The sequence below is a fragment of the Tachyglossus aculeatus genome, chromosome 6 (genome assembly GCF_015852505.1).
Source record: "Tachyglossus aculeatus isolate mTacAcu1 chromosome 6, mTacAcu1.pri, whole genome shotgun sequence".
Lineage (NCBI taxonomy): Eukaryota > Metazoa > Chordata > Mammalia > Monotremata > Tachyglossidae > Tachyglossus > Tachyglossus aculeatus.
The window spans coordinates 43,020,729-43,045,363 of record NC_052071.1 but is presented as its reverse complement, the minus strand read 5'-3'; the positions used below and the strand labels follow the sequence as shown (position 1 = coordinate 43,045,363).

Genomic DNA, 24,635 nt, shown 5'->3' with positions numbered 1-24,635 from the left:
GCTCCCCCTGCACCCCTGCAGCACCCCCTGCAGCACCTGCACCCTCTGCAACCCCCTGCAGCCCCGGGAGCGCGTCCGCAGGTCAGTCTCGTTGGGATTCCCCCACCCACCCACCCACCCCCCCCCCGGGAGCGTACTGGACGCCGGGGACCTGGAGAGCGCTTTGCACTCCCCCCGCCAGAGCCATTTCCGGCCGAGCGGGCTTCCTCTGCCTTCCTGGTTGCAGCACGTTTGCATTGAATGAATGAATGAATGAATGGTGCACGCTCTCCCCCCCCCTCCCCCACCCTGGCAGGGGACTCCTGGGCTTTCATTCATTCATTCAATCGTATTTATTGAGCGCTTACTATGTGCAGAGCACTGTGCTAGGTGCTTGGGAAGTACGAGTTGGCAACATATAGAGACGGTCCCTATTCATTCATTAAATTGTATTTATTGAGCGCTTACTGTGTGCAGAGCAATGTACTAGGCGCATGGGAAATACAAGTTGGCAACATATAGAGACGGTCCCTATCCATTCATTCAATCGTATTTATTGAGCGCTTACTGTGTGCACAGCACTGTGCTAGGCGCATGGGAAGTACAAGTTGGCAACATATAGAGGCGGTCCCTATTCATTCAGTCGTATTTATTGAGCGCTTACTGTGTGCAGAGGACTGTACTAGGCGCTTGGGAAGTACAAGTTGGCAACAGATAGAGACGGTCCCTATTCATTCAATCGTATTTATTGAGCGCTTACTGTGTGCAGAGCACTGTGCTAGGCGCTTGGGAAGTGCAAGTTGGCAACATAGAGAGACGGCCCCTATTCATTCATTCAATCGTATTTATTGAGCGCTTACTGTGTGCAGAGGACTGTACTAGGCGCTTGGGAAGGACAAGTTGGCAACATATAGAGACACTCCCTATTCATTCATTCAATCGTATTTATTGAGCGCTTACTGTATGCAGAGGACTGTACTAAGCGCTTGGGAAGTACACGTTGGCAACATAGAGAGACGGTCCCTATTCATTCAATCGTATTTATTGAGCGCTTGCTGTGTGCAGAGCACCGTACTAAGCGCTTGGGAAGTGCAAGTTGGCAACATATAGAGACGGTCTTTCATTCATTCAATCGTATTTATTGAGCGCTTACTGTGTGCAGAGCACCGTGCTAGGCGCTTGGGAAGGACAAGTTGGCAACATATAGAGACGGTCCCTATTCATTCATTCAGTCGCATTTATTGAGTGCTTACTGTGTGCAGAGCACTGTGCTAGGCGCTTGGGAAGTACAAGTTGGCAACATATAGAGACGGTCCCTATTCATTCAATCGTATTTATTGGGCGCTTACTGTGTGCAGAGCACTGTGCTAGGCGCTTGAGAAGGACAAGTTGGCAACATATAGAGACGGTCCCTTCATTCATTCAATCGTATTTATTGAGCGCTTACTGTGTGCAGAGCACTGTGCTAAGCGCTTGGGAAGGACAAGTTGGCAACATAGAGACAGTCCCTATTCATTCATTCAATCGTATTTATTGAGCGCTTACTGTGTGCATAGCACTGTACTAGGCGCTTGGGAAGTGCAAGTTGGCAACATATAGAGACGGTCCCTATTCATTCATTCATTCAATCGTACTTATTGAGCGCTTACTGTGTGCAGAGGACTGTACTAGGCGCTTGGGAAGGACAAGTTGGCAACATATAGAGACAGTCCCTATTCATTCATTCAATCGTATTTATTGAGCGCTTACTGTATGCAGAGGACTGTACTAAGCGCTTGGGAAGGACAAGTTGGCAACATATAGAGACGGTCCCTATTCATTCAATCGTATTTATTGAGATGGAATAATAATGATTCATTCATTCAGTCGTATTTATTGAGCGCTTACTGTGTGCAGAGCACTGGACTAAGCGCTTGGGAAGTCCAAGTTGGCAACGTGTAGAGACGGTCCCTATTCATTCATTCATTCAATCGTATTTATTGAGCGCTTACTGTGTGTCCCTACCCAATAGCGGGCTCACAGTCTGGAAGAGGACTAGAGCTGGGTGGGTGGAAGAACGCTTAGAACAGTGCTTTGCACTGAGTAAACCCTTAACAAATACCATCATCATCCTTCTAGACTGTGAGCCCGCTGTTGGGTAGGAACCGTCTCACTATGTTGCCAACTTGTACTTCCCAAGCGCTTAGTACAGTGCTCTGCACACAGTAAGCGCTCAATAAATACGATTGAATGAATGAATCGTTATTATTCCATCTTCTCCCCCACCCTCCAGGCTTCTTCCTCCTCCTCCCGGGGCCTGCGGTGGATGGTGATAATAATAATAATAATAATGGTATTTACAAGGGCTTACTATATGCAAAGCACTGTTCTAAGCGCTGATAATGGCATTTGTTAAGCGCTTACCACGTACAAAGCACTGTTCTAAGCGCTGGGGAGGATACGACGTGATCAGGTTGTCCCACGGGGGGCTCACGGTCTTAATCCCCATTTTACAGATGAGGGAACTGAGGCCCAGAGAAGCTAAGTGACTTGCCCAAGGTCACACAGCTGACAATTGGCAGAGCTGGGATTTGAACCCATGACCTCTGACTCCAAAGCTCGGGCTCTTTCCATTAAGCCACGCTGCTTCTCAGTAATGATGGTATTTGTTAAGCGCTTACACTGTGCGAAACACTGTTCTAAGCGCTGGGGGAGATACAAGGCGATGAGGTTGTCCCACGTGGGGCTCACAGTCTTCATCCCCATTTTCCAGATGAGGGAACTGAGGCCCAGAGAAGTGAAGTGACTTGCCCAAAGTCGCCCAGCAGACCAGTGGCAGAGTCGGGATTAGAACCCACGACCTCTGACTCCCAAGTCTGGGCTCTTTCCACTAAGCCACGCTGATTGGTATTAGAACAGTGCTTTGCACATAGTAACCGCTTCGTAAGTGCCATCATCGTCATTATTATTATTAGATAGGCGCCTACTATGTTCCAGGCACTGGACTGAGCACTTTGCCCTTCTCCCCAGTCTGGGAGTCAACCTCCTCTCCCGGTGCCACCCACCCTTTTCCCCCACGCAGCACATACTGTCATTCATCAATCAGCCAATCGATCGGGTTTCTAGGGCACTTATTAATAATAATGACATTTATTAAGCCCTTCCTATGTGCAAAGCACTGTTCTAAGCGCTGGGGAGCTTACAAGGTGATCAGGTTGTCCCATGGGGGGCTCATTCATTCATTTAATCGTATTTATTGAGCACTTACTATGTGCAGAGCACTGTACCCAACAATGGGCTCACAGTCTTCATCCTCATTTTACAGAGAAGTTGTGACTTGCCCAAAGTCACACAGCAGACAATCAATCAATCAATCAATTGTATTTATTGAGCGCTTACTGTGTGCAGAGCACTGTACTAAGCACTTGGGAAGTACAAGTTGGCAACATATAGAGACAGTCCCTGCCCAACAGTGGGCTCACAGTCTAAAAGACAAGTGGTGGAGCCGGATTTGAACCCATGACCTCTGACTCCAAAGCCCGGGCTCTTTCCACTGAGCCACGCTGCTTCTCTTACAGATGAGGGTTTACAGACGCTGCTTATTATGTGCAGAGCACTGTACTAAGCGCTCAGGAGGGGACAATGCAGCAGAGTTAATAATAATAATAGTAATAATGTTGGTATTTGTTAAGCGCTTACTATGTGCCAAGCACTGTTCTAAGCGCTGGGGGCGGATACAAGACTGTGAGCCCACTGTTGGGTAGGGACTGTCTCTATATGTTGCCAATTTGTACTTCCCAAGCGCTTAGTACAGTGCTCTGCACACAGTAAGCGCTCAATAAATACGATTGAATAAATGAATGAACCTGACTACTTTGTGTCTAACCCAGGCCCGCTGTTGGGTAGGGACCGTCTCTAGATGTTGCCAACTTGGACTTCCCAAGCGCTTAGTACAGCGCTCTGCACACAGTAAGCGCTCAATAAATACGATTGAATGAATGAATGAATACAAAGTAATCCACGGTCTTTACAGATGAGGTAACTGAGGCCCAGAGAAATGAAATGATTTGCCCAAAGTCACCACAGCTGACAAGTGGCGGAGACTGAGCCCCCTCTTTCCTCTCCTCTTCCCCATCCCCCCAGCCCTACCCCCTTCCCCTCCCCACAGCACCTGTCTATATGTTTGTACGGATTTATCTCTCTTTATTTTACTGGAATATATTTACTATTCGATTTATTTTGTTAATAATGTGAATCTAGCTTTAATTCTACTTGTTCTGACAACTTGACACCCGTCCACGTGTTTTGTTTTGTTGTCTCCCCCTTCTGTGTACAAAGAAGTACACAGAGAAGTGAAGTGACTCGCCCAAAGTCACACAGCTGACAGAGCCAGGGTTTGAACCCATGACCCCTGACCCCAAAGCCCAGGCTCTTTCCACTGAGCCACGCTGGTAGACTCTATTTATTTATTTTATTTGTACATATCTATTCTATTTATTTTATTTTGTTAGTATGTTTGGTTTTGTTCTCTGTCTCCCCCTTTTAGACTGTGAGCCCACTGTTGGGTAGGGACTGTCTCTATATGTTGCCAATTTGTACTTCCCAAGCGCTTAGTACAGTGCTCTGCACATAGTAAGCGCTCAATAAATACGATTGATGATGATGATGATCTCTGTAGTTGGTACCCGCTGTTGGGTAGGGACCCTGAATGAATGAATGAATACACACCCACCCCCCTACTCCCCAACACGCACCCACAGCATGTATGCACACCCCCGCACACAGCATGTACACACACACACACACATCTACTCCCCGACACACTGCTAAGCACTTAGTACAGTGCTTTGCGCACAGTAAGTGCTCAATAAATATGATTGAATGAGTAATAATAATAATAATGATAGTATTTGTTAAGCTCTTACTATGTGCCAAGCACTGTTCTAAGCACTGGGGTAGATACAAGGTGATCAGGTTGTCCCGTGTGGGGCTCACGGTCTTAATCCCCATTTTCCAGATGAGGGAACTGAGGCACAGAGAAGTGAAGTGACTTGCCCAAGGACCCCCCCCAACACACCCACAGCATGTACCCACACATCCCCCCATTCATTCATTTATTCAATTCAATCGTATTTATTGAGCGCTTACTGTGTACTAAGCGCTTGGGAAGTACAAGTCGGCAACATATAGAGACGGTCCCTACCCAACAGCAGGGTCACGGTCTAATCCCTTCTCCGCAGCAGGTCGCCTGGAGGGCCTTACTATTATTTTTATCATTTATTATTATGGTATTTGTGAGGTGCTTCATTCATTCATTCATTCAATCGTATTTATTGAGCGCTTACTGTGTGCAGAGCACTGTACTGCGCGCTTGGGAAGTGCAAGTTGGCAACATTCATTCAATCGTATTTATTGAGTGCTTACTGTGCGCGGAGCACTGTACTGAGCGCTTGGGAAGTACAAGTTGGCAACATTCATTCATTCATTCAATCGTATTTATTGAGCGCTTACTATGTGCGGAGCACTGTACTAGGCGCTTGGGAAGTGGCAACGTAGAGAGATGGTCCCTACCCAACAACAGGCTCACAGACTAGAAGGGGGAGACAGAGAACAAAACAAAACATATAAACAAAGTAAAATAAATAGAATAAATGTGTACAAGTAAAATCAGGTTATCTTGATAACCATTCATTCAACCGTATTTATTGAGCGCTTACTGTGTGCAGAGCACTGGACTAAGCGCTTGGGAAGTCCCAGTTGGCAACATATGGAGACGGTCCCTACCCAACAGCGGGCTCACAGTCTAGAAGGGGGAGACGGAGAACAAAACAAAACGTTTTAATAAAATAAATAGAATATGTACAAGTAAAATAGAGTAATAAATACATACAAACAAACATATATACATATATCCAGGTGCTGTGGGGAAGGGAAGGAGGTAAGGCCGGGGGGATGGAGAGGGGGAGGAGGGGGAGAGGAAGGAGGGAGCTCCGTTTGGGAAGGCCTCCTGGAGCAGTGTGGAAAGAGCCCGGGCTTTGGAGTCAGAGGTCCTGGGTTCAAATCCCAGCTCCGCCACTTGTCAGCTGTGTGACTTTGGACAGGTCGCTTAACGTCTCTGTGCCTCAGTTCCCTCATCTGGGGATTAAGACTGTGAGCCCCACATGGGACAACCCGATCACCTTGTAAATCCCCCAGCGCTTAGAACAGTGCTTTGCACATAGTAAGCGCTTAATAAATGCCATCATTATTATTATTATTATAGGTTGTCCCAAGTGGGGCTCATGGTCTTCATCCACAACCCTGTGCCTCGCCAAAATCAGATGGTGAAATTGCAATTGATGGCAGTTCCCAGAGCCTACTGTAGGTTATGTTGTCAACTTGTACTTCCCAAGCACTTAGTACAGTGCTCTGCACACAGTAAGCACTCAATAAATACGATTGAATGAATGAACGAATTTTTGGTGTAAAGAAAAGGCTCTGAGTCAACCAGGGGTATTTATTGAGCACTTACAGTGGGCACATCTCTGGACTAGGTGCTTGGGAGAGAACATCATCATCATCATCATCAATCGCATTTATTGAGTGCTTACTATGTGCAGAGCACTGTACTAAGCGCTTGGGAAGTACAAATTGGCAACATATAGAGACAGTCCTTACCCAACAGTGGGCTCACAGTCTAAAAGGGGGAGACAGAGAACAAAACCAAACATACTAACAAAATAAAATAAATAGAATAGATATGTACAAGTAAAATAAATAAATAAATAAATAGAGTAATAAATATGTACAAACATATATACATATATACAGGTGCTGTGGGGAAGGGAAGGAGGTAAGAAGGGGGAGATGGAGAGGGGGGCGAGGGGAAGAGGAAGGAAGGGGCTCAGTCTGGGAAGGCCTCCTGGAGGAGGTGAGCTCTCAGCAGGGCCTTGAAGGGAGGAAGAGAGCTAGCTTGGCGGATGGGCAGAGGGAGGCCATTCCAGTCCCGGGGGATGACGTGGGCCGGAGGTCGATGGCGGGACAGGCGAGAGCGAGGTACGGTGAGGAGATCAGCGGTGGAGGAGCGGAGGGTGCGGGCTGGGCAGTAGAAGGAGAGAAGGGAGGTGAGGTAGGAGGGGGCGAGGGGATGGACAGCCTTGAAGCCCAGGGTGAGGAGTTTCTGCCTGATGCGCGGATTGATTGGTAGCCACTGGAGATTTTTGAAGAGGGGAGTAATATGACCAGAGCGTTTCTGGACAAAGATAATATGGGCAGCAGCATGAAGTATGGATTGAAGTGGGGAGAGACACGAGGATGGGAGATCAGAGAGAAGGCTGATGTGGTAGTCCAGACGGGATAGGATGAGAGCTTGAATGAGCAGGGTAGCGGTATGGATGGAGAGGAAAGGGCGGATCTTGGCAATGTTGCGGAGCTGAGACTGGCAGGTTTTGGTGACGGCTTGGATGTGAGGGGTGAATGAGAGAGCGGAGTCGAGGATGACACCAAGTTTGCGGGCTTGTGAGACGGGAAGGATGGTAGTGCCATCGACAGAGATGGGAAAGTCAGGGAGAGGGCAAGGTTTGGGAGGGAAGACAAGGAGTTCAGTATTCGACATGTTGAGCTTTAGGTGGCGGGCGGACATCCAGATGGAGATGTCCTGAAGGCAGGAGGAGATGCGAGCCTGGAGGGAGGGGGAGAGAGAGAGCAGGGGCAGAGATGTAGATCTGGGTGTCATCAGCGTAGAGATGATAGTTGAAGCCGTGGGAGCAGGGATTTGAACCCACGACCTCTGACTCCAAAGCCCGTGCTCTTTCCACTGAGCCAGGCTGCTTCCCCTGGGGGGGGAGGCAGACATTAATATAAATAAATTATAGATTCCTGTGGGATGCTTACTGTCCAGCGACCTCCAGCCATTCATTCATTCAGTCGTATTTATTGAGCGCTTACTGTGTGCAGAGCACTGTACTAAGCGCTTGGCGGTTATGCTGAGTTTACTAGGTGGGAGAGCTAGCCTCCAAACTGTGAACCCGTCTAGACTGTAATCTCCTTGTGGGCAGTGGATGTGTCAGTTTATTGTTGTATTGTACTCTCCCAACCCTTAGTAGGTGTTCTGCACACAATAAGCACTCGACAAATAGATTGAATGAACTGAACGAGGTAAAGTCTTGCCTGCCATATGCTGTCACTGAAGGGAAGAAGGGAAGAGTTGTGAGTTGTCGGTGTGTTGTCGGAGTGTGAACCCTCGGTGTGACTGGCAACAGCTCATTGTCCAGTTTCCCAGCTTTCCCTTTCAGATAGCGGGGAGTGGCCAAGAAAAAGCAGATAATAATAATGATAACGGTATTTGTGAAGCGCTTACTATGTGCCAAGCACTGTTCTAAACACTGGGGGAGATACAAGGTAATCAGATTGTCCCACATGGGGCTCACAGTCTTAATCCCCATTTTACAGATGAGGACACTGAGGCACAGAGAAGTGAAGTGACTTGCCCAAAGATCATCATCAATCGTATTTATTGAGCGCTTACTATGTGCAGAGCACTGTACTAAGCGCTTGGGAAGTACAAAAAGATCACTTATCTTCTCATCTCGGAAGCGAATCTAGGCTGCCTCAACAAGCACGTCTCAGTAATAATAATAATGATGGTATTTGTTAAGTGCCTACTATGTGCGAAGCACTGTTCTAAGCGCGGTGTTGATACAGGGTAATCAGGTTGTCCTACGTGGGGCTTACAGTCTTAATCCCCAAATTACAGATGAGGTAACTGAGGCCCAGAGAAATGAAATGACTTGCCCAAAGTCACACAGCTGACAAGTGGTGGAGTCGGAATTAGAACCCACAACCTCTGACTCCCAAGCCCGGGCTCTTTCCACTGAGCCACACTGCTTCTCTGAGGGAAGCGGGGCCCTGACATATACTCTTGCAAGCACTTACTACAGTGCTCTGCACACCGCTCAATAAATCCAATTGATTGATTGATTTTGTTGATTTTTTTTTCCTGCTTGCAGAGAGAGAATCACGGTCCGGGGAGCAAGATGCCTCTAGCACGCAATTCCAAGGTTACGAGCGGCAAATCCCTCCGTTCCAGCAAAGCTGTGCCCACGGAAAATGGCAGCGCTCCCAAGGTCAGAGCAAGACCCCTCAGGGTCTTTCCTTTCCTCCTTCTCCTCCATCTCGTAATAGTAGTAGTAGTATTCATTCATTCAATCGTATTTATTGAGCGCTTACTGTGTGCAGAGCACTGGACTAAGCGCTTGGGAAGGACAAGTTGGCAACATATATAGTAGTATATATGTCACTCAATCGGATTTATTAAGCGCTTACTGTGTGCAAAGCTCTGTACTAAGCGCTTGGGAGAGTACAATATAACAGACACATTCCCTGCCCACAGCGAGCTCGCAGTCTGGAGAGGGAGACAGACATTAATAGATATACATGAATTAAAGATATGTACATATCATCATCATCAATCGTATTTATTGAGCGCTTACTATGTGCAGAGCACTGTACTAAGCGCTTGGGAAGTACAAATTGGCAACATATAGAGACAGTCCCTACCCAACAGTGGGCTCACAGTCTAAAAGGGGGAGACAGAGAACAAAACCAAACATGCTAACAAAATAAAATAAATAGAATAGATATGTACAATTAAAATAAATAAATAAATAAATAGAGTAATAAATATGTACAAACATATATACATATATACAGGTGCTGTGGGGAAGGGAAGGAGGTAAGATGGGGGGGATGTCATCATCATCAATCGTATTTATTGAGTGCTTACTGTGTGCAGAGCACTGTAATAAGCGCTTGGGAAGTACAAGTTGGCAACACATAGAGACAGTCCCTACCCAACAGTGGGCTCACAGTCTATATGCACTGTGTACATACATTACGTGCTTACTGTGTGCAGAGCACTGTAATAAGTACTGGGAGAGGATAAACAGGTTATTAGACAAGGTCTCTGTCCCTCAGAGGCCTTACAATCTAAAAATATAAGGCGGAATGACTATAGACTTTTGTTTCATCCCTCCCTACGTATTTAAGACAACATAAAGAGGTGGACAGATGCATAAAAAAAGCAAAGATTGGTGGGGGACTGTGGCGAGCCCACTGTTGGGTAGGGACTGTCTCTATATGTTGCCAACTTGTACTTCCCAAGCGCTTAGTACAGTGCTCTGCACACAGTAAGCGTTCAATAATACGATTGATTGATTGATTAGAGGAGCAAAATTTCAGGCTCCTCGCAGTTCAGAGTCTAGTCATAAAGGCGGCCACAGTGGCAGTTGCCTCCAGTTCTTCGAGGCTTTGTGAAGGCGGCACCAGACTGTGGCTGCTTCTTCCGTACCGGCAGGATGGTGCAGAATGAAGTTTCGGTAAGCCACTGTCATTGTCTCCCTTAGGAAGAAATGGAAGGGAGAGGCAGCCTGAAATAATAATAATAATAATAATTAACAATGACATTTATTAAGCGCTTACTATGTGCAAAGCACTGTTCTAAGCTCCGGGGAGGTTACAAGGTGATCAGGTTGTCCCACGGGGGGCTCACAGTCCCCCATTTTACAGATGCGGTAACTGAGGCCCAGAGAAGTGAAGTGACTTGCCCAAAGTCACACAGCTGACAATTGGCAGAGCCGGGATTTGAACCCATGACCTCTGACTCCAAAACCCGTGCTCTTTCCACTGAGCCACGCTGCTTCTGCTTCTTCCACGCTGAAAGAGCAAAGCCCTCCGTTAGCCCTCTTCTATTTGTCGAAAACTCGGTTCGTGCCCCCTCTTAGATGACCACTCCGTGAAGGAGGGACCAGCGGAGTGGTCGTTATGTGAGCGAGCTCCTCTACATAAACTTCGTTTTCTCGGAGGTTTTCCCCCAGGACTGACCATCCTCGCCTCTGGAGCCCCCTCCGGCATGCCAGGTGACGGGGTCGGCTTTCCGGCCTCTCGGTTCATCTCACTTTTGTTCCTTTTGCAGCCGGAGGAGAGCTGCCAGGCCAAGAGATCGCCTTCTTCGCCCCAGGGAGCGCCGAAGAAGAGGTCGGCCTTTGGAGACCTCACCAACGTGAGTTGGGGATTCAGGGCCCATCTGGGTCGGGTGTGGTTCTCCCCTTTCCCAGCGGGACTCCTGGTTTGCAATGGGAGGGATGGGATGGCAACACTTCCTCCTGACCTCTGAATTAATCATAATAATAATGATGATGGCATTTATTAAGCGCATACTATGTGCAAAGCACTATTCTAAGCACTGGGGAGGTTACAAGGTGATGAGTTTGTCCCACGGGGGGCTCACAGTCTTAATCCCCATTTTACAGATGAGGTCACTGAGGCCCAGAGAATAATAATAATGGTGATATTTGTTAAGCGCTTACTATGTGCAAAGCACTGTTCCAAGTGCTGGGGAGGATACAAGGTGATCAGGTTGTCCCACTTGGGGCTCACAGTCTTAATCCCCATTTTACAGATGAGGTCACTGAGGCCCAGAGAATAATAATAATGGTGATATTTGTTAAGCGCTTACTATGTGCAAAGCACTGTTCTAAGCGCTGGGGAGGATACAAGGTGATCAGGTTGTCCCACTTGGGGCTCACTGTCTTAATCCCCATTTTACAGATGAGGTCACTGAGGCCCGGAGAAGTGAAGTGACCTACCCAAAGTCACACAGCTGACAAGTGGTGGAGCTGGGATTTGAACCCATGACCTCTGACTCCAAAGCCCGGGCTCTTTTCACTGAGCCGCGCTGCTTCTCTAATTATTCTCTAATTAGAAAGTCCAGTGGCTTTGGCTCTCTGGAGGTGGAGCCTGTCTTGGGGGTGTGAGGCCTCAGCTGCTCCCCGCTTCCTGGTAGTGAACCCCCGGTCTGCTTACCAGGATTTGACTCCAACAGGGGTGGGATTGGGTGGGATTGGGTGGTGGTGATGAGGGGGAAAGGGGCCGTGTATTTAGAATTAGCGCCTCTTCAGAAACTGTGAGGGTCTGGGGTGCCTCCCTTTCAATCAATCAGTCAATCAATCGTATTTATTGAGCGCTTGCTGTGTGCAGAGCACTGTACTAAGCGGTTGGGAAGTACAAGCTGGCAACATATAGAGACGGTCCCTACCCAACAGTGGGCTCACAGTCTAGAAGGGGGAGACAGAGAACAAAACCAAACATACTAAAAAAATAAAATAAATAGAATAGATAGGTACAAGTAAAATAAATAAATAGAGTAATAAATATGTACAAACATATATACATATATACAGGTGCTGTGGGGAAGGGAAGGAGGTAAGATGGGGGGATGGAGAGGGGGACGAGGGGGATAGGAAGGCCTCCAGTTTGCAGTAAGGATTTATTCTTTGGCCCTTTTCTTTCTCCACACTCAGCTGGAGAGGGATCGACTGAAGGGTGATTGAAGTGTCTTGGGGGACGGGGGCTAGCCTGGACCAGCTGGAGGCATCTGTTCCAGTTTAGGGTCTAGCTCTAAGGACCAATGATAATAAGACTGAATGCCGTATCTGTTAAGCATTTACTAAACGCTAAGCTCTGGGGTAGATACAAGATAATGAGATCGGGCGCAGTCTCTGTCCCACTCACAAGTAGGCGGGAGAACAGATATTGAATTCCCATTTTACAGATGAGGAAACTGAGGCACAGGGAAGTTAAGCAGCTTGCCCAAAGGCATCCGCAAGTAAATTCATTCATTCATTCATCCAATCGTATTTATTGAGCACTTACTGTGTGCAGAGCACTGGAGTAAGCGCTTGGGAAGTACAAGTTGGCAACAGATAGAGACGGTCCCTACCCAACAACAGGCTCACAGTCTAGACGGGGGAAACAGACAACAAAACATGTAGACAGGTGTCAAGTCGTCAGAACAAATAGAATTAAAGCTAAATAAAAATAAATGGAGTAGAATCCAGGTCCCCTGATTCCCTCTGTGGTCTTGCCACTAGGCCATGCCGGTGGCTGAGTTTACAATCCACCTGGGGCACTTTGCCATCTGGCCTACACATTTCTTCCCACTTGGACATCCAGTGACACTCCTACATTCCTCTCTACTTAGAAGTATTTGTTAAGCACTTACTATGAGCCAACCACTGCACTAAGCACTGGGGTAGTTACAAGATAATCAGAACGGACTTAGTCCCTGCCCCACATGGGGCTCGTGGGCTAAGTGGGAAGGAGAATAGGGATTCATTCATTTATCCATTCATTCAGTCGTATTTACTGAGTGCTTACTGTGTGCAGAGCACTATGCTAGCGCTTCTTTAATCCGTATTTTACCGATGAGGAAACTGAGGCACTGAAATGACTTGCCCAAGGTCACACAGCAGGCAAACCCAGGTCCTCTGATTCTCAGATCCACGCCCTTTCCACTAAGCCACACTCTTTCTCTGCCCTCTTAATCGGAGTTGGGAAAGGGTGGTATGAAACCTTTGGGGCAAAATACAAATGGAGTCTGCCTTTAAGCCTTGAGGTCTGGGTTATTGGTTGAATTTAGGGTCTGCCTGGAGAGGGTGGATCTAACAGCTAGCGAATAGGGAAATTTTGGGCACATCCGGCTGGGTGAAACAGCCCCACGCTAGAACGGAAGGACTCATGGCACTTATCTTCCCAGAGCAATACGTGATGGAAAAATGCCAACAAGAGTGACAGTACAATATTCGAATCCTCTGTGGTAGGAGAGGCAGGAGATAACAAGCCCAATCACAGAGGAATCTACCTTACCCCCTCTCTCCTTGCCTTATTTTTTTCCACACCATATTTCAGTGGCATATTTCAGGTGTTACGTAATATAAAGTGTTTGGGTTCCAGTGGTGAGTTGTAAGTGTGGAGAGATGGAGGGAGGAAAAGAGAGAAAGAGGGAGGGATGAAGAGAGAGGTGGTGGAGGGGGAGAAAGATTGAGAATGATAATATGAGTACACACAGCCAGGCTGGGGATAAGCTCTGTGGACCCAAATACAGAGTCTTAGGGACTGCCATTCTCCAATGCAGCTGCTTCATTCACCTCTCCCTCTTGCAGGCCCACAAGAATCAGCCCACACAGGGCAAGAAGGAAGTCGTCAAAGTTGCCCCCAAGAAGGCCCCGAGGAGCACTGCCATCCCCGTTTCCAAGAACAATGAGATAAACTTGAAAAAGTGAGTAAGAATGATCCCCAAGGTCTCACCCGGCTGCTTCCTCCACCCGGAGTTTAGTTCAGTGCTTCCCACACAGCAAGCACCGAATGGTATGCTACTACTATAATTTATTTTCCCCAAGCACTTTCGCTTCATCGATCTCGTTTGAGTCTCACAGTACCCCTGTGAGGTAGGGAGAGGCAGATAATATCAGTCCCATTTTGCAGATGAAGAACCGGAGGCCCAGAGACGTTAATTAACTGGCCCGCGGTTGCCCAGTAAGCTGGTTTGGAGCCGGATCTAGAAACCAGGTCTTCTGACATCCGGACCCGTTCATTATTTAGTAGATCCCACTGCCTCTGCATTCTTCAAATAGGCCTCGAGTTATGAACGAATCTTTGAGTTGCAGAGGGCTTAAAAAGATTGGCAACTTAATAATAATAATAATAAAAATTGTGTTTTTTAAGGCCTTACTATGGGCCAAGCACTGTACTAAGTGCTGGGGAGCTACAAGATAATGAGGTCCGACATGGGGCTCACAGTCTAGGTAAGAGGAAGAACAGGTATTGAATCCTCATTTTGATGGGGGAACTGCAGCTGGGAGGTGTTGATTGACTTTCCCAAGGTCACAGAGCAGATAAGATGATCTGTGAAGCAGTATGTAGTGCACAACAGAGCTGGGGAGAGACTGGAGGCAGGGAGGCCAGCGTGAAGGCCGATAAAGTAGTCTAGCGTTGATATGACAAATGCTTGGGCCACGGGAGTAACACAGGGTTTGGTATATAGAAAGTGCTTAATAAATACCATAGTTGTAATTAGGGGCTAGTGGATAGAGAAGCGGCGTGGCTCAGTGGAAAGAGCCCGGGCTTTGGAGTCAGAGGTCATGGGTTCAAATCCCAGCTCCGCCAATTGTCAGCTGTGTGACTTTGGGCAAGTCACTTCACTTCTCTGGGCCTCAGTTCCCTCATCTGTAAAATGGGGATTAAGACTGTGAGCCCCACATCGGACAACCTGATCGCCTTGTAACCTCCCCAGCGCTTAGAACAGTGCTTTGCACATAGTAAGTGCTTAATAAATGCCATTATTATTATTATTATTATTATTATTAGAGTATGGGCTTGGGAGTTGGAGGACCTGGGTTCTAATCCCGGCTGTGCCACTTGTGACCTTGGGCAAGTCACTTAACTTCTCTGTGTCTCAGTTCCCTCACCTGTAAAATGGGGATTAAGACTGTGAGCCCCATGTGGGACCGGGACTTTGTCCAACCCGATTTGCGTCTATCCACCCGGCGCTTAGTACAGTCCCTGGAACATAGAAAGTGCTTAACAATTACCACGATTGTAATTATTAGTATTATTAGAGGTAAATCCAAGAGACGGAATGTGACCGTGACTTCTCAGACGGCACCGTAGGAAAGGCAGGTTCTCACGTCCCTGCCCCTTCCGCAGGTCAACGAAGAAGACCTCTCCGGAGGAAGCACCTGTCTGCCCCGAGCCCGTGGTTAAGGAGGATTCCGCGGCCGATGAAAAGTCTGTGGTCCAGAAGTCTTCCCCGGCCCCGGGGAAGCCGGTACCAATGCAGGTGGGATCAGAGAGTCCCTTTTGAGAGGGAGGGTGGGTGGGCCGCGGACTGGGCAACAACTGTCTACTTGTTTCGTTTTATTGTCTTGTCTCCCCCTTCTAGACTGTGAGCCCGTTGTTGGTTAGGGACCGTCACTGTATGCTGTATGTATTTCTTAGTACAGTGTACACAGTAAATGCTTAATAAATACTATTGAATGAAAGAGGGAATGGTCTAGCCTGCTGACTGGCTAGTTAGAGACGTTGTTCTGGGCAGGGCTGGCTTGGGCTTGTTGCCGAGCATGGTCTCTTTCAGAAGCGGCATGACGAGCGGACTCAGCACAGGCCCAGGAGTCAAGGTCATGGGTTTATCTGATAAACGCCGCTTATCTGCTGTGGGACCGTGGGCAAGTCAGTTCTCTTCTCTGTGCCTCAGTTCCCTCATCTGTAAAATGGGGATTGAGACCGTGAGCCCCACATGGGACAGGGACTGTGTCCAACCCGATTTGCTTGTATCCACCCCGGTGCTTAATACAGGGCCTGACACATAGTAAGGAATATGTCTGTTTATTGTTACATTGCAAGCGCTTAGTACAGTACTCAGGACACAGTAAGCACTCAATACATATGATTGAATGAATGAAGTGCTTAATGATACCACCATCATTATTATTATTATTATTAAATTCGGATCTCATCTGGGCATCCCGACCCTAGCCCTTCCAACAGCTGCTCCTGGGATTTGTCTGCCTTTGCTTTCCCTTGGGCGAATTAATCACCCTGCCCCTCTGGTCCTCACTGCACTCTAAGGAGCGGTGGATTCTGCCCAATTTTTCCCTCCCTGAGGATGCAGAAAGGTCGGGGGGCTGGGGGAGGGTATGGCCATTGGAAGGGAGGCCCCCTCTTCTAATAATAATAATAACTGTGGTGTTCGTTAAGTTCTTATTGTGTGCCAAGGTAATCATTTCAAACACAGTCCCTGTCACACGTGGGGCTTCCTTTCACAGCAGAAATTGAATCCTCTTTTTGCAGATGAGTTAACTGGGGCACAGAAATCAAGTGACTTGCCCAAGGTCACATGGTAGGCAGGTGGCGGGCCTCGGCTCTAACCATTAGACCACACTGCTCTGCTTTCTTGTCCCCAGTGATGGCCTGTCTCAGGGGACGGTCAGGCACAAAGGGCCTGAGCAGTAGACTGTAAGCTCGCTGTGGACAGGAATGTGTCTGTTGTTACATTGTACTCTCCCAAGTGCTTAGTACGGTGCTTTACACACAGTAAGTACTCAATAAATACGATTGAATGAATGATGGAGGAGCAGGTCTCCTCCTCCCCTCTAGACAAAGCTCGTCTTCCAACTCTTGTTACCAAGTGCTTAGTATAGTGCCCTGCACATAGTAAGCGCTTGCTAAATACAACTGATTGATGATTGAGAGAGGATGTGATAGCTCACAGACTCAACCGGGCTTCTCCTGACTGTCTTTCTGGGATTGTCCATCAGCAGGTGCCGGAGCTGGAGGATGTGGACAAGGATAAGGACGACCCCTATGCCAACGCGGAATATGCCAAGGATATCTTCACTTACATGAGGGAGAGGGAGGTTTGTGTGAAGGAGTCCAGGAGAATTGGAAATGTGTCTTTCCTGTGTCCGTCCACTTTTGTCCTCTCGCTTTCTCTTCTCCTTTAACCTGCTACTCAGAGATAGTAGAAGCCCTGAGGGCCACTTGGGCCAGAGGAGCAGTTGTGTAAGCTCCTTGAGGGCAGGGATAGTGCCTTGACTCTATCATTCTCTCCCAAGCGCCTAGTACGGTGCTCGGCTCACAGCGCTCAATAAATATCATCAATTGATTGATTGTGGCCAGAGGCATGAACAGTCCTTGGGGCTATTCGGACCTCATTGCCCTCTTTTCTTGGCGCCCTCCTCATATGGAGCTTAGTACGGTGCCTGGCACGTAGTAAGCATTTAATAAATACCATAGTCAATAGTTAATGGGGCTGGTGAGGGGCTGGAGGGTCAGTGATAAGGCCACTGACCTGTCTTCCTTCTGGCCAACAGGAGAGCTTCCCCCTCCCCGACTACATGGAGAAGCAGTTTGACATCAGCAGGGACATGAGGGCCATCCTCATCGACTGGATGGTGGAGGTGCAGGTGAGCCTGGCAGCTTTGCCTGCCTTTCAGAGGTCCGAAACAGTTGTTCTTGCTTAGGAGAGACTGCGAGACGGGCAAGCAGGGGCGCTGGGAAAAGGATCTGATCCCCAAAAGCAGTCACCGATAAGCCCCCTTACCCAGGCAGGCTTGAACACAGGAGTGCGTGTGGTAGTTGAGTCATATCCAGGGCTGGGCCACCTCCGTACGTGTGCCCGGCTCTGGTACACTCGGCTCAGTACGTGTGATCAAGACATGCTGACACACGGTTTGGACCAGCCTCCCCGGTTCCCAGCTCAAATCCCGGCACACGGCAAAGGGGCCCCAGAGGAAGGAGGGAGCCAGTGAAGGAAAGGGACAATGGGTTGTGGGAGGCGAATCCTATGAAGGTGAATCCTATGTGGGACAAGGGACCCGGTCCGACCTGCTTATCTTGTATCTACACTAGCGCTTAGCATAGTGTTTGACCCACAGACAGCGCTTAACAGATACCACAGTAATGTTTATTCCTTCCTCAGAGGGCTAGTCCTGTTGCTAGCTGAGGACCAGACCTGTGGAGGTCTCCCCAAGTCAGGTAGAACCATTCCAGTGTCCAGGGCCCGGCATGCCACCAGCGGCTGGGCTGGGCAGGGACAGACCGCTTGGCTTATCTTTCAGGAGAACTTCGAGCTGAATCATGAGACCCTGTACCTGGCAGTGAAGCTGGTGGACCATTACTTGGTGGAAGTGGTGACCATGAGGGACAAGCTGCAGCTCATCGGCTCCACTGCCATCCTAATAGCCTCCAAGTTTGAGGTGAGGCGTTGACCCAACTTCTGATCGGGCAGCTAGCTCTGTGGGGGGCATCCTTTCATGCTTGGTAGGGTGAGGAAGAGAGGGATGGTTGCTGATGCCATCCCGTGATATTCCTGCCTGCCCATTTTGGAATTGTTAAGCCACTGAGTTGATAGCCAGAATTGGATAGACCGAACAGGAAATGGCTCCCTGGGACGTCCCCGGCTTTCTTGGTTTGTCCCGTGGACCTTTGGTTGTGACTCCCCTCTCCACCCCTCTTCCTTCTCCATCTCCCGGCAGGAACGCTGTCCGCCCTGTGTGGATGACTTCCTGTACATCTGTGATGACGCTTACCAGCGGGAGGAACTGCTCGCCATGGAGATCAGCATCCTCCAAACGCTCAAGTTCGACATCAACATCCCCATCGCCTACCGCTTCCTGCGCAGATTTGCCAAGGTGAGGTTGGGGGGAGGGGAGCCCCTTCAGTCCACACCCATGCTGGACAAATCTCTCCTTCCCATCTTCCCACCCTCTTCCTCATTCCTACCCCGTGCCCCTCGGTTGACGGGAAAGACAAGGAGGGTGGGAGAGCAGGCATCTAAAGACCCAGAGTCTAATCCCACTGTGTGTCCTTGGGAAAGTCACAGGGGCCTCTGTTCATTCATTCATTCATTCATTCATTCAATCGTATTGAGCACTTACTGTGTACTAAGCGCTTGGGAAGTACAAGTTGGCAACATACAGAGACGGTCCCTACCCAACAACGGGCTCATGTATAAAATGGGGGTGATTCCTGCTTCCAACCTCTTAGCATCCCGGTCCTATCAGATAATATTAATAATACTGATGGTACTTGTTAAGCGCTTACTATGTACAAAGCACTGTTTGAAGCGCTGGGGTAGATACAAGGCAATCAGATTGTCCCATGTGGAGCTCACAGTCTTAATCCCCATTTTACAGATGAGGTAACTTGCCCCAAGTCACACAGCAGATAAGTGGTTGATCCGGGATTAGAACCCATGACCTCTGACTCCAAAGCCCGGGCTCTTGCCACTAAGCCACTCTGATCTTGTAGCTACCAGAGTGTTGTTTTTTTTTTTTTTTGAATGGTATTTGTAAGCACTTGCTGTATACTAGGTAGTGTACTAACCGCTGGAGTAGTTGCAAGTAGAGGCTCATGGTCGTAATCCCCATTTTACAGATGAAGTAACTGAGGCACAGAGAAATGTAATGACATGCCCAGGGTCACACTGCAGACAAATGGCATAGGCAGGACTACTACTACTACTACTACCACTACTACTACTACTACTACTACTACTAATGGCATTTATTAAGTGCTTACTATGTGCAAAGCACTGTTCTAAGTGCTGGGGAGGCTACAAGGTGATCAGGTTGTCCCGCGGGGGGATCACAGTCTCAATCCCCATTTTCCAGATGAGGTAACTGAGGCCCAGAGAAGGTAAATAAAAATAATAATAATAATAATAATGATGGCATTTATTAAGCGCTTACTATGTGCAAAGCACTGTTCTAAGCGTTGGGGAGGTTACAAGGCGATCAGGTTGACCCACGTGGGGCTCACAGTCTTCACCCTCATTTTACAGATGAGGTAACTGAGGCCCAGAGAAGGTAAATGACTTGCCCAAAGTCACACAGCTGACAAGTGGCGGTGCCGGGATTTGAACCCGTGATCTCTGACTCCAAAGCCCGGGCTCTTTCCAGTGAGCCACGCTGCTTCTCTGAGTAGAACCCAGGTCCTCCCGACTCGCCAACCCATGCTCTATCCAGTAGGCCACACTGCTTCTCGAGTGCTTGGCGCAAAATACCACCCGACGAGTACCAGAACCAAGCCAGTCGCACGGTTCCTGGTTGTCCCCAGAGATTCTTTCCCTTTGGTCTCTCACTGTGGCCGTTCACGGGGGCCCTTTGGTCCTTCATGAGGGGACAAGTGGCAAGACGGTCCATGCGGGACCCGATTTGGGGTGGGCAGGGAGGCCTCGGCCCCGGACTGACCGACCCTCTGTCGCTGTCCCTCCCTCCCCTAGTGCGCCCACGCCAACATGGAGACGCTGACCCTGTCCCGGTTCATCTGTGAGATGACGTTGCAGGAATACGATTACGTCCAGGAGCGGGCCTCCAAGCTGGCTGCCAGCTGCCTCCTCCTGGCCCTCAAGATGAAGAAGCTTGGAGGCTGGGTGAGTTCCTGGGCATCTGTGGGCTCTGAGCTATTAGGGTACGGCTTCAATCAAGCCGTCTGTGGTATTTATTGAGCGCTTATTGCGTGCTCCCGGTCGAGTTGGTAGGCTTCAATCAAACCGTCTGTGGTATTTATTGAGCGCTTATTGCGTGCTCCCGGTCGAGTTGGTAGGCACTTTCAACTGCAGCAAGAGAGGCTCAGTAGACTCACAGCAGCGGGGCGAGGGGCCTGGGTGGGCGAAAGGCCAATGGAAGAGGCTTTGAACCTCAGTCCACCCCGTGTGGAGTCAGTTGATGATATTTACTAAATGCTAAATGCATGCAGAGCACTTTGAACCTCAGTCCACCCCGCGTGGAATCAGTCAATGATATTTACTAAGTGCTTACTGCATGCAGAGCACTGGACTAAGCTGTTGGGAGAGTCTGGGATATCAGGGTTGGTAGACACATTCCCTTCCCACAAGGTGTGTTTTCAGTCTAGAGCGGGAAACACACATTTAATATGAATAATCAGCCCGTGGTATTTATTGAGCACTACCTGTGTTCAGAGCACCATATTCCTCAAAAATCTCCAGTGGCTACCAATCAATCTGCGCAACAGGCAACAGGAAACTCCTCACCCTGGGCTTCAAGGCTGTCCATCCCCTCGCCCCCTCCTACCTCACCTCCCTTCTCTCCTTCTACAGCCCAGCCCGCACCCTCCGCTCCTCCGCCGCTAATCTCCTCACCGTACCTCGTTCTCGCCTGTCCCGCCATCGACCCCCGACCCACGTCATCCCCCGGGCCTGGAATGCCCTCCCTCTGCCCATCCGCCAAGCTAGCTCTCTTCCTCCCTTCAAGGCCCTGCTGAGAGCTCACCTCCTCCAGGAGGCCTTCCCAGACTGAGCCCCTTCCTTCCTCTCCCCCTCGTCCCCCTCTCCATCCCCCCCTTCTTACCTCCTTCCCTTCCCCATAGCACCTGTATATATGTATATATGTTTGTACATATTTATTACTCTATTACTCTATTTATTTATTTTACTTGTACATAGCTATTCTATTTATTTTATTTTGTTAGTATGTTTGGTTTTGTTCTCTGTCTCCCCCTTTTAGCCTGTGAGCCCACTGTTGGGTAGGGACTGTCTCTATATGTTGCCAATTTGTACTTCCCAAGCGCTTAGTACAGTGCTCTGCACACAGTAAGCGCTCAATAAATACGATTGATGATGATGATGATATTAAGCGTTTGGGAGAATACAACAGAGTTAGTAGACACCTTCCCTGCCCACAAGGAGCTTACAGTCTAGAGGGAGAGACAGACATTAATATAAATAATCAAGTTAATGGGCATTGAGCGCTTCCTGTGTACAGAACACTGTACTAAGCGCTTGGGAGAATACAATATAACAGAGTTGATAGACACGTTCCCTGTCCACAAGGACTTAGTCTAGAGAGGGAGTAGACATGGCTCCTTGAGGAAGGCTACGTGCCGAGGCTGAGGTTGACTTTGCCAATCGCTCCCTAGACCCCAACGTTGGAGTACTACAGTGGCTACTGCAGTTCGGATCTCCATCCCCTGGTCAAACGGCTGAACTTCCTGCTGACCTACCAGCACGACGACAAGCTCAAAGCCGTCCGCACCAAGTATTCTCACAAGTAAGTGAGAAGTGCCCAGACTGAGCCCCTTCTTCCCAGACTGAGCCCCTTCCTTCCTCTCCCCCTCGTCCCCCTCTCCATCCCCCCATCTTACCTCCTTCCCTTCCCCACAGCACCTGTATATATGTATATATGTTTGTACATATTTATTACTCTATTTATTTTACTTGTACATATCTATTCTATTTATTTTATTTTGTTCGTATGTTTGGTTTTGATCTCTGTCTCCCCCTTTTAGACTGTGAGCCCACTGTTGGGTAGGGACTGTCTCTATATGTTGCCAATTTGTTCTTCCCAAGCGCTTAGTACAGTGCTCTGCACATAGTAAGCGCTCAATAAATACGATTGATGATGATGATGAAGTAAGTGTCTGCCATCCTCCTTCCTCCCCTCTCCTCCCAGGAGGAGACGGGGGATGGTAGTTGGTTGGGAGAATACCCTCCCGCCCCCAACAGAAAGACCACCCGGGTTTCCATTTGGACTTTAGGATCCCTGGTTTGGGAGCCACCACAGTCACCGGAAGACCTTTCTTTGCACTCCACCCCACAGCCATCTCAGGTTGAAAGTTGCAGCTCGGCTGTCAGTCAGGTTAATCGGGAGAATCAATTCCATTAGGGGTGTTTATTGAGCGCTTGCTTGGTGCAGAGCACTGGATGAAGTAGGTGAGAGAGTACAGTGAGTTGCTAGTAGACATGATCCCTGCCCTCAAGGAGTTTACAATCTAGAAGCCCATTTTCTGTCCAACCAAGGCGGTTAGGTAATAGTTACGGCTAAGCACTTACAGTGTGCCAGGCACTGTACTATTCATTCATTTAATCGTATTGATTGAGCGCTTACTGTGTGCAGAGCACTGTACTAAGCGCTTGGGAGGTAAAAGTTGGCAACATATAGAGACGGTCCCTACCCAACAGCGGGCTCACAGTCTGTACTATGTGCCCTGTGCCCTCCTTCCTAGCCTAGGAGACTCCTGGCTGAATTGATTTATAATCAACAGTTATGGGAAGGGCAGGAATAGAAATTGCCTCTCGGAGATCTGGGTATTTGATGGGGCCTGGAAGAAGGAGAGGGGTTTGGGTTAGAATTCTTTGGGTGGGAGATAGGCATAGGCCCCCTCCTTATCCCCTCCAAACCTGACTTCCCACTGAGCCTTCGAGAATCTAATAATGATGTTGTAGCCGCCTACTGAAAGTGACAAAAGCACCTCCATTCTGACCACTACAGGGTCTTCTTTGAAGTCTCCAAAATCCCCGCCCTGGACATGCTCAAGTTGGAAGAGGCTCTGAAGAGCTAACCCAAAGGGGAAGGAAATTTCGGTGTGAGGCAGGTCGGCGGAGCCCGGTAGGAGGTGACCCCAGTGTACATAGACTGTATATATCTTTTGTGGTTTTCTCATTTGCTCCTTCTCTTTTCCTCACCTTTTTTTTTCTGGCTGAGCCAATGCTGTAAATATTTAATTTTTTATGAAGATGGACTATTCCCAGTGTTAGGAATTAAATAAGAAGATGATGATGTTAATAAAAAATACACGAAGCTATTGTATTTCCCATTCCCTCCTTCCTTCCTGTTCCCTTTCCCCATCCCCGTTCCCAGTGGGGTGGATGGTGGGCAGAACCCCACATATCCTGCCAGTGAGTGATGGCCCCGAGGCCGGCCTCTGCCTCTCGCTTGGCCGCCAAGCAGCCATTTTCCTGTAGGTGACGGGGGCAGAGTGAGGGTGACCTGACCCCTCAGCACTTCCTCTTTCCTAGGCTTCTGGCTCTTTATTCCTTCTCCCCTTAACTTTGCTCCTTTGTTCCTTCTCAGATTAAATTCTCAAGGAGCTAGGGGTCCCTGCTCAGTTCAACGGTATTTATTGAGCGCTTAGTCTGCAGAGCCCTGTTCTAAGCACTTGGGAAAGTTCAACAGGCTTGGTAGATGCGATCCCTGCCCACAAGGAACTTGTGTCTCCCTCTTTCCTTTTTGGCAATTTCTCTGGCTTGGGCCTTTTCCATAAATTCTCAGCAGTCAGGTGGGTTTGTTTCACAGATCGACAACCCCACCTGCTTACTGTTATTTACCTCACTGAGCCCCATCCCCACCTCCCATGTCCAAAGCCCCCTTTTAACTGACCTCAGCTTTACTATCTTCTCTTCTTTTGGAAACATGTATCTGTTTTTATCTAGCCATGTTGGCTTGTTGCTGAAGGAGCCCCTTAGGCCTCAGAAGATTGATATTTAAACAAGTGGAGCTTGGGCCTATTGGGAGTGGGGGTAGGACAGTCTTGCCCTCTCCCCTACTGCCGACACATAGAAG

General features: G+C 48.7%; 1 protein-coding gene across 2 annotated transcripts; it reads left to right on the top strand.

The window, feature by feature from the left end:
• Positions 1 to 24,122, top strand: CCNB3 (cyclin B3). 2 transcript variants are annotated; one of them, XM_038748404.1, is made up of 12 exons: positions 1 to 81; positions 8,946 to 9,062; positions 10,910 to 10,996; positions 13,938 to 14,053; positions 15,481 to 15,613; positions 17,094 to 17,189; positions 17,646 to 17,738; positions 18,393 to 18,530; positions 18,810 to 18,965; positions 20,558 to 20,707; positions 22,213 to 22,343; positions 23,565 to 24,122. In XM_038748404.1, exons 2-12 carry the CDS (start codon positions 8,973 to 8,975, stop codon positions 23,632 to 23,634), a joined length of 1,260 nt encoding a protein of 419 aa, XP_038604332.1. In that variant the 5' UTR covers positions 1 to 81; positions 8,946 to 8,972; the 3' UTR covers positions 23,635 to 24,122. The 2 variants fall into 2 exon arrangements, with proteins under 2 accessions (XP_038604332.1, XP_038604331.1); XM_038748403.1 differs by having other exon boundaries at positions 17,091 to 17,189.
• Positions 24,123 to 24,635: the final 513 nt, after the last annotated feature.

What these genes read in the sequence shown, in the direction of transcription:
- CCNB3 (XM_038748403.1), top strand. Translation starts at nt 8,973, where the DNA reads ATGCCTCTAGCACGCAATTCCAAGGTTACGAGCGGCAAATCCCTCCGT. An exon ending in TAATAGCCTCCAAGTTTGAG is followed by an intron (nt 18,531 to 18,809) that starts GTGAGGCGTTGA and finishes ATCTCCCGGCAG; the next exon opens with GAACGCTGTCCGCCCTGTGT. An exon ending in CGCACCAAGTATTCTCACAA is followed by an intron (nt 22,344 to 23,564) that starts GTAAGTGAGAAG and finishes TGACCACTACAG; the next exon opens with GGTCTTCTTTGAAGTCTCCA.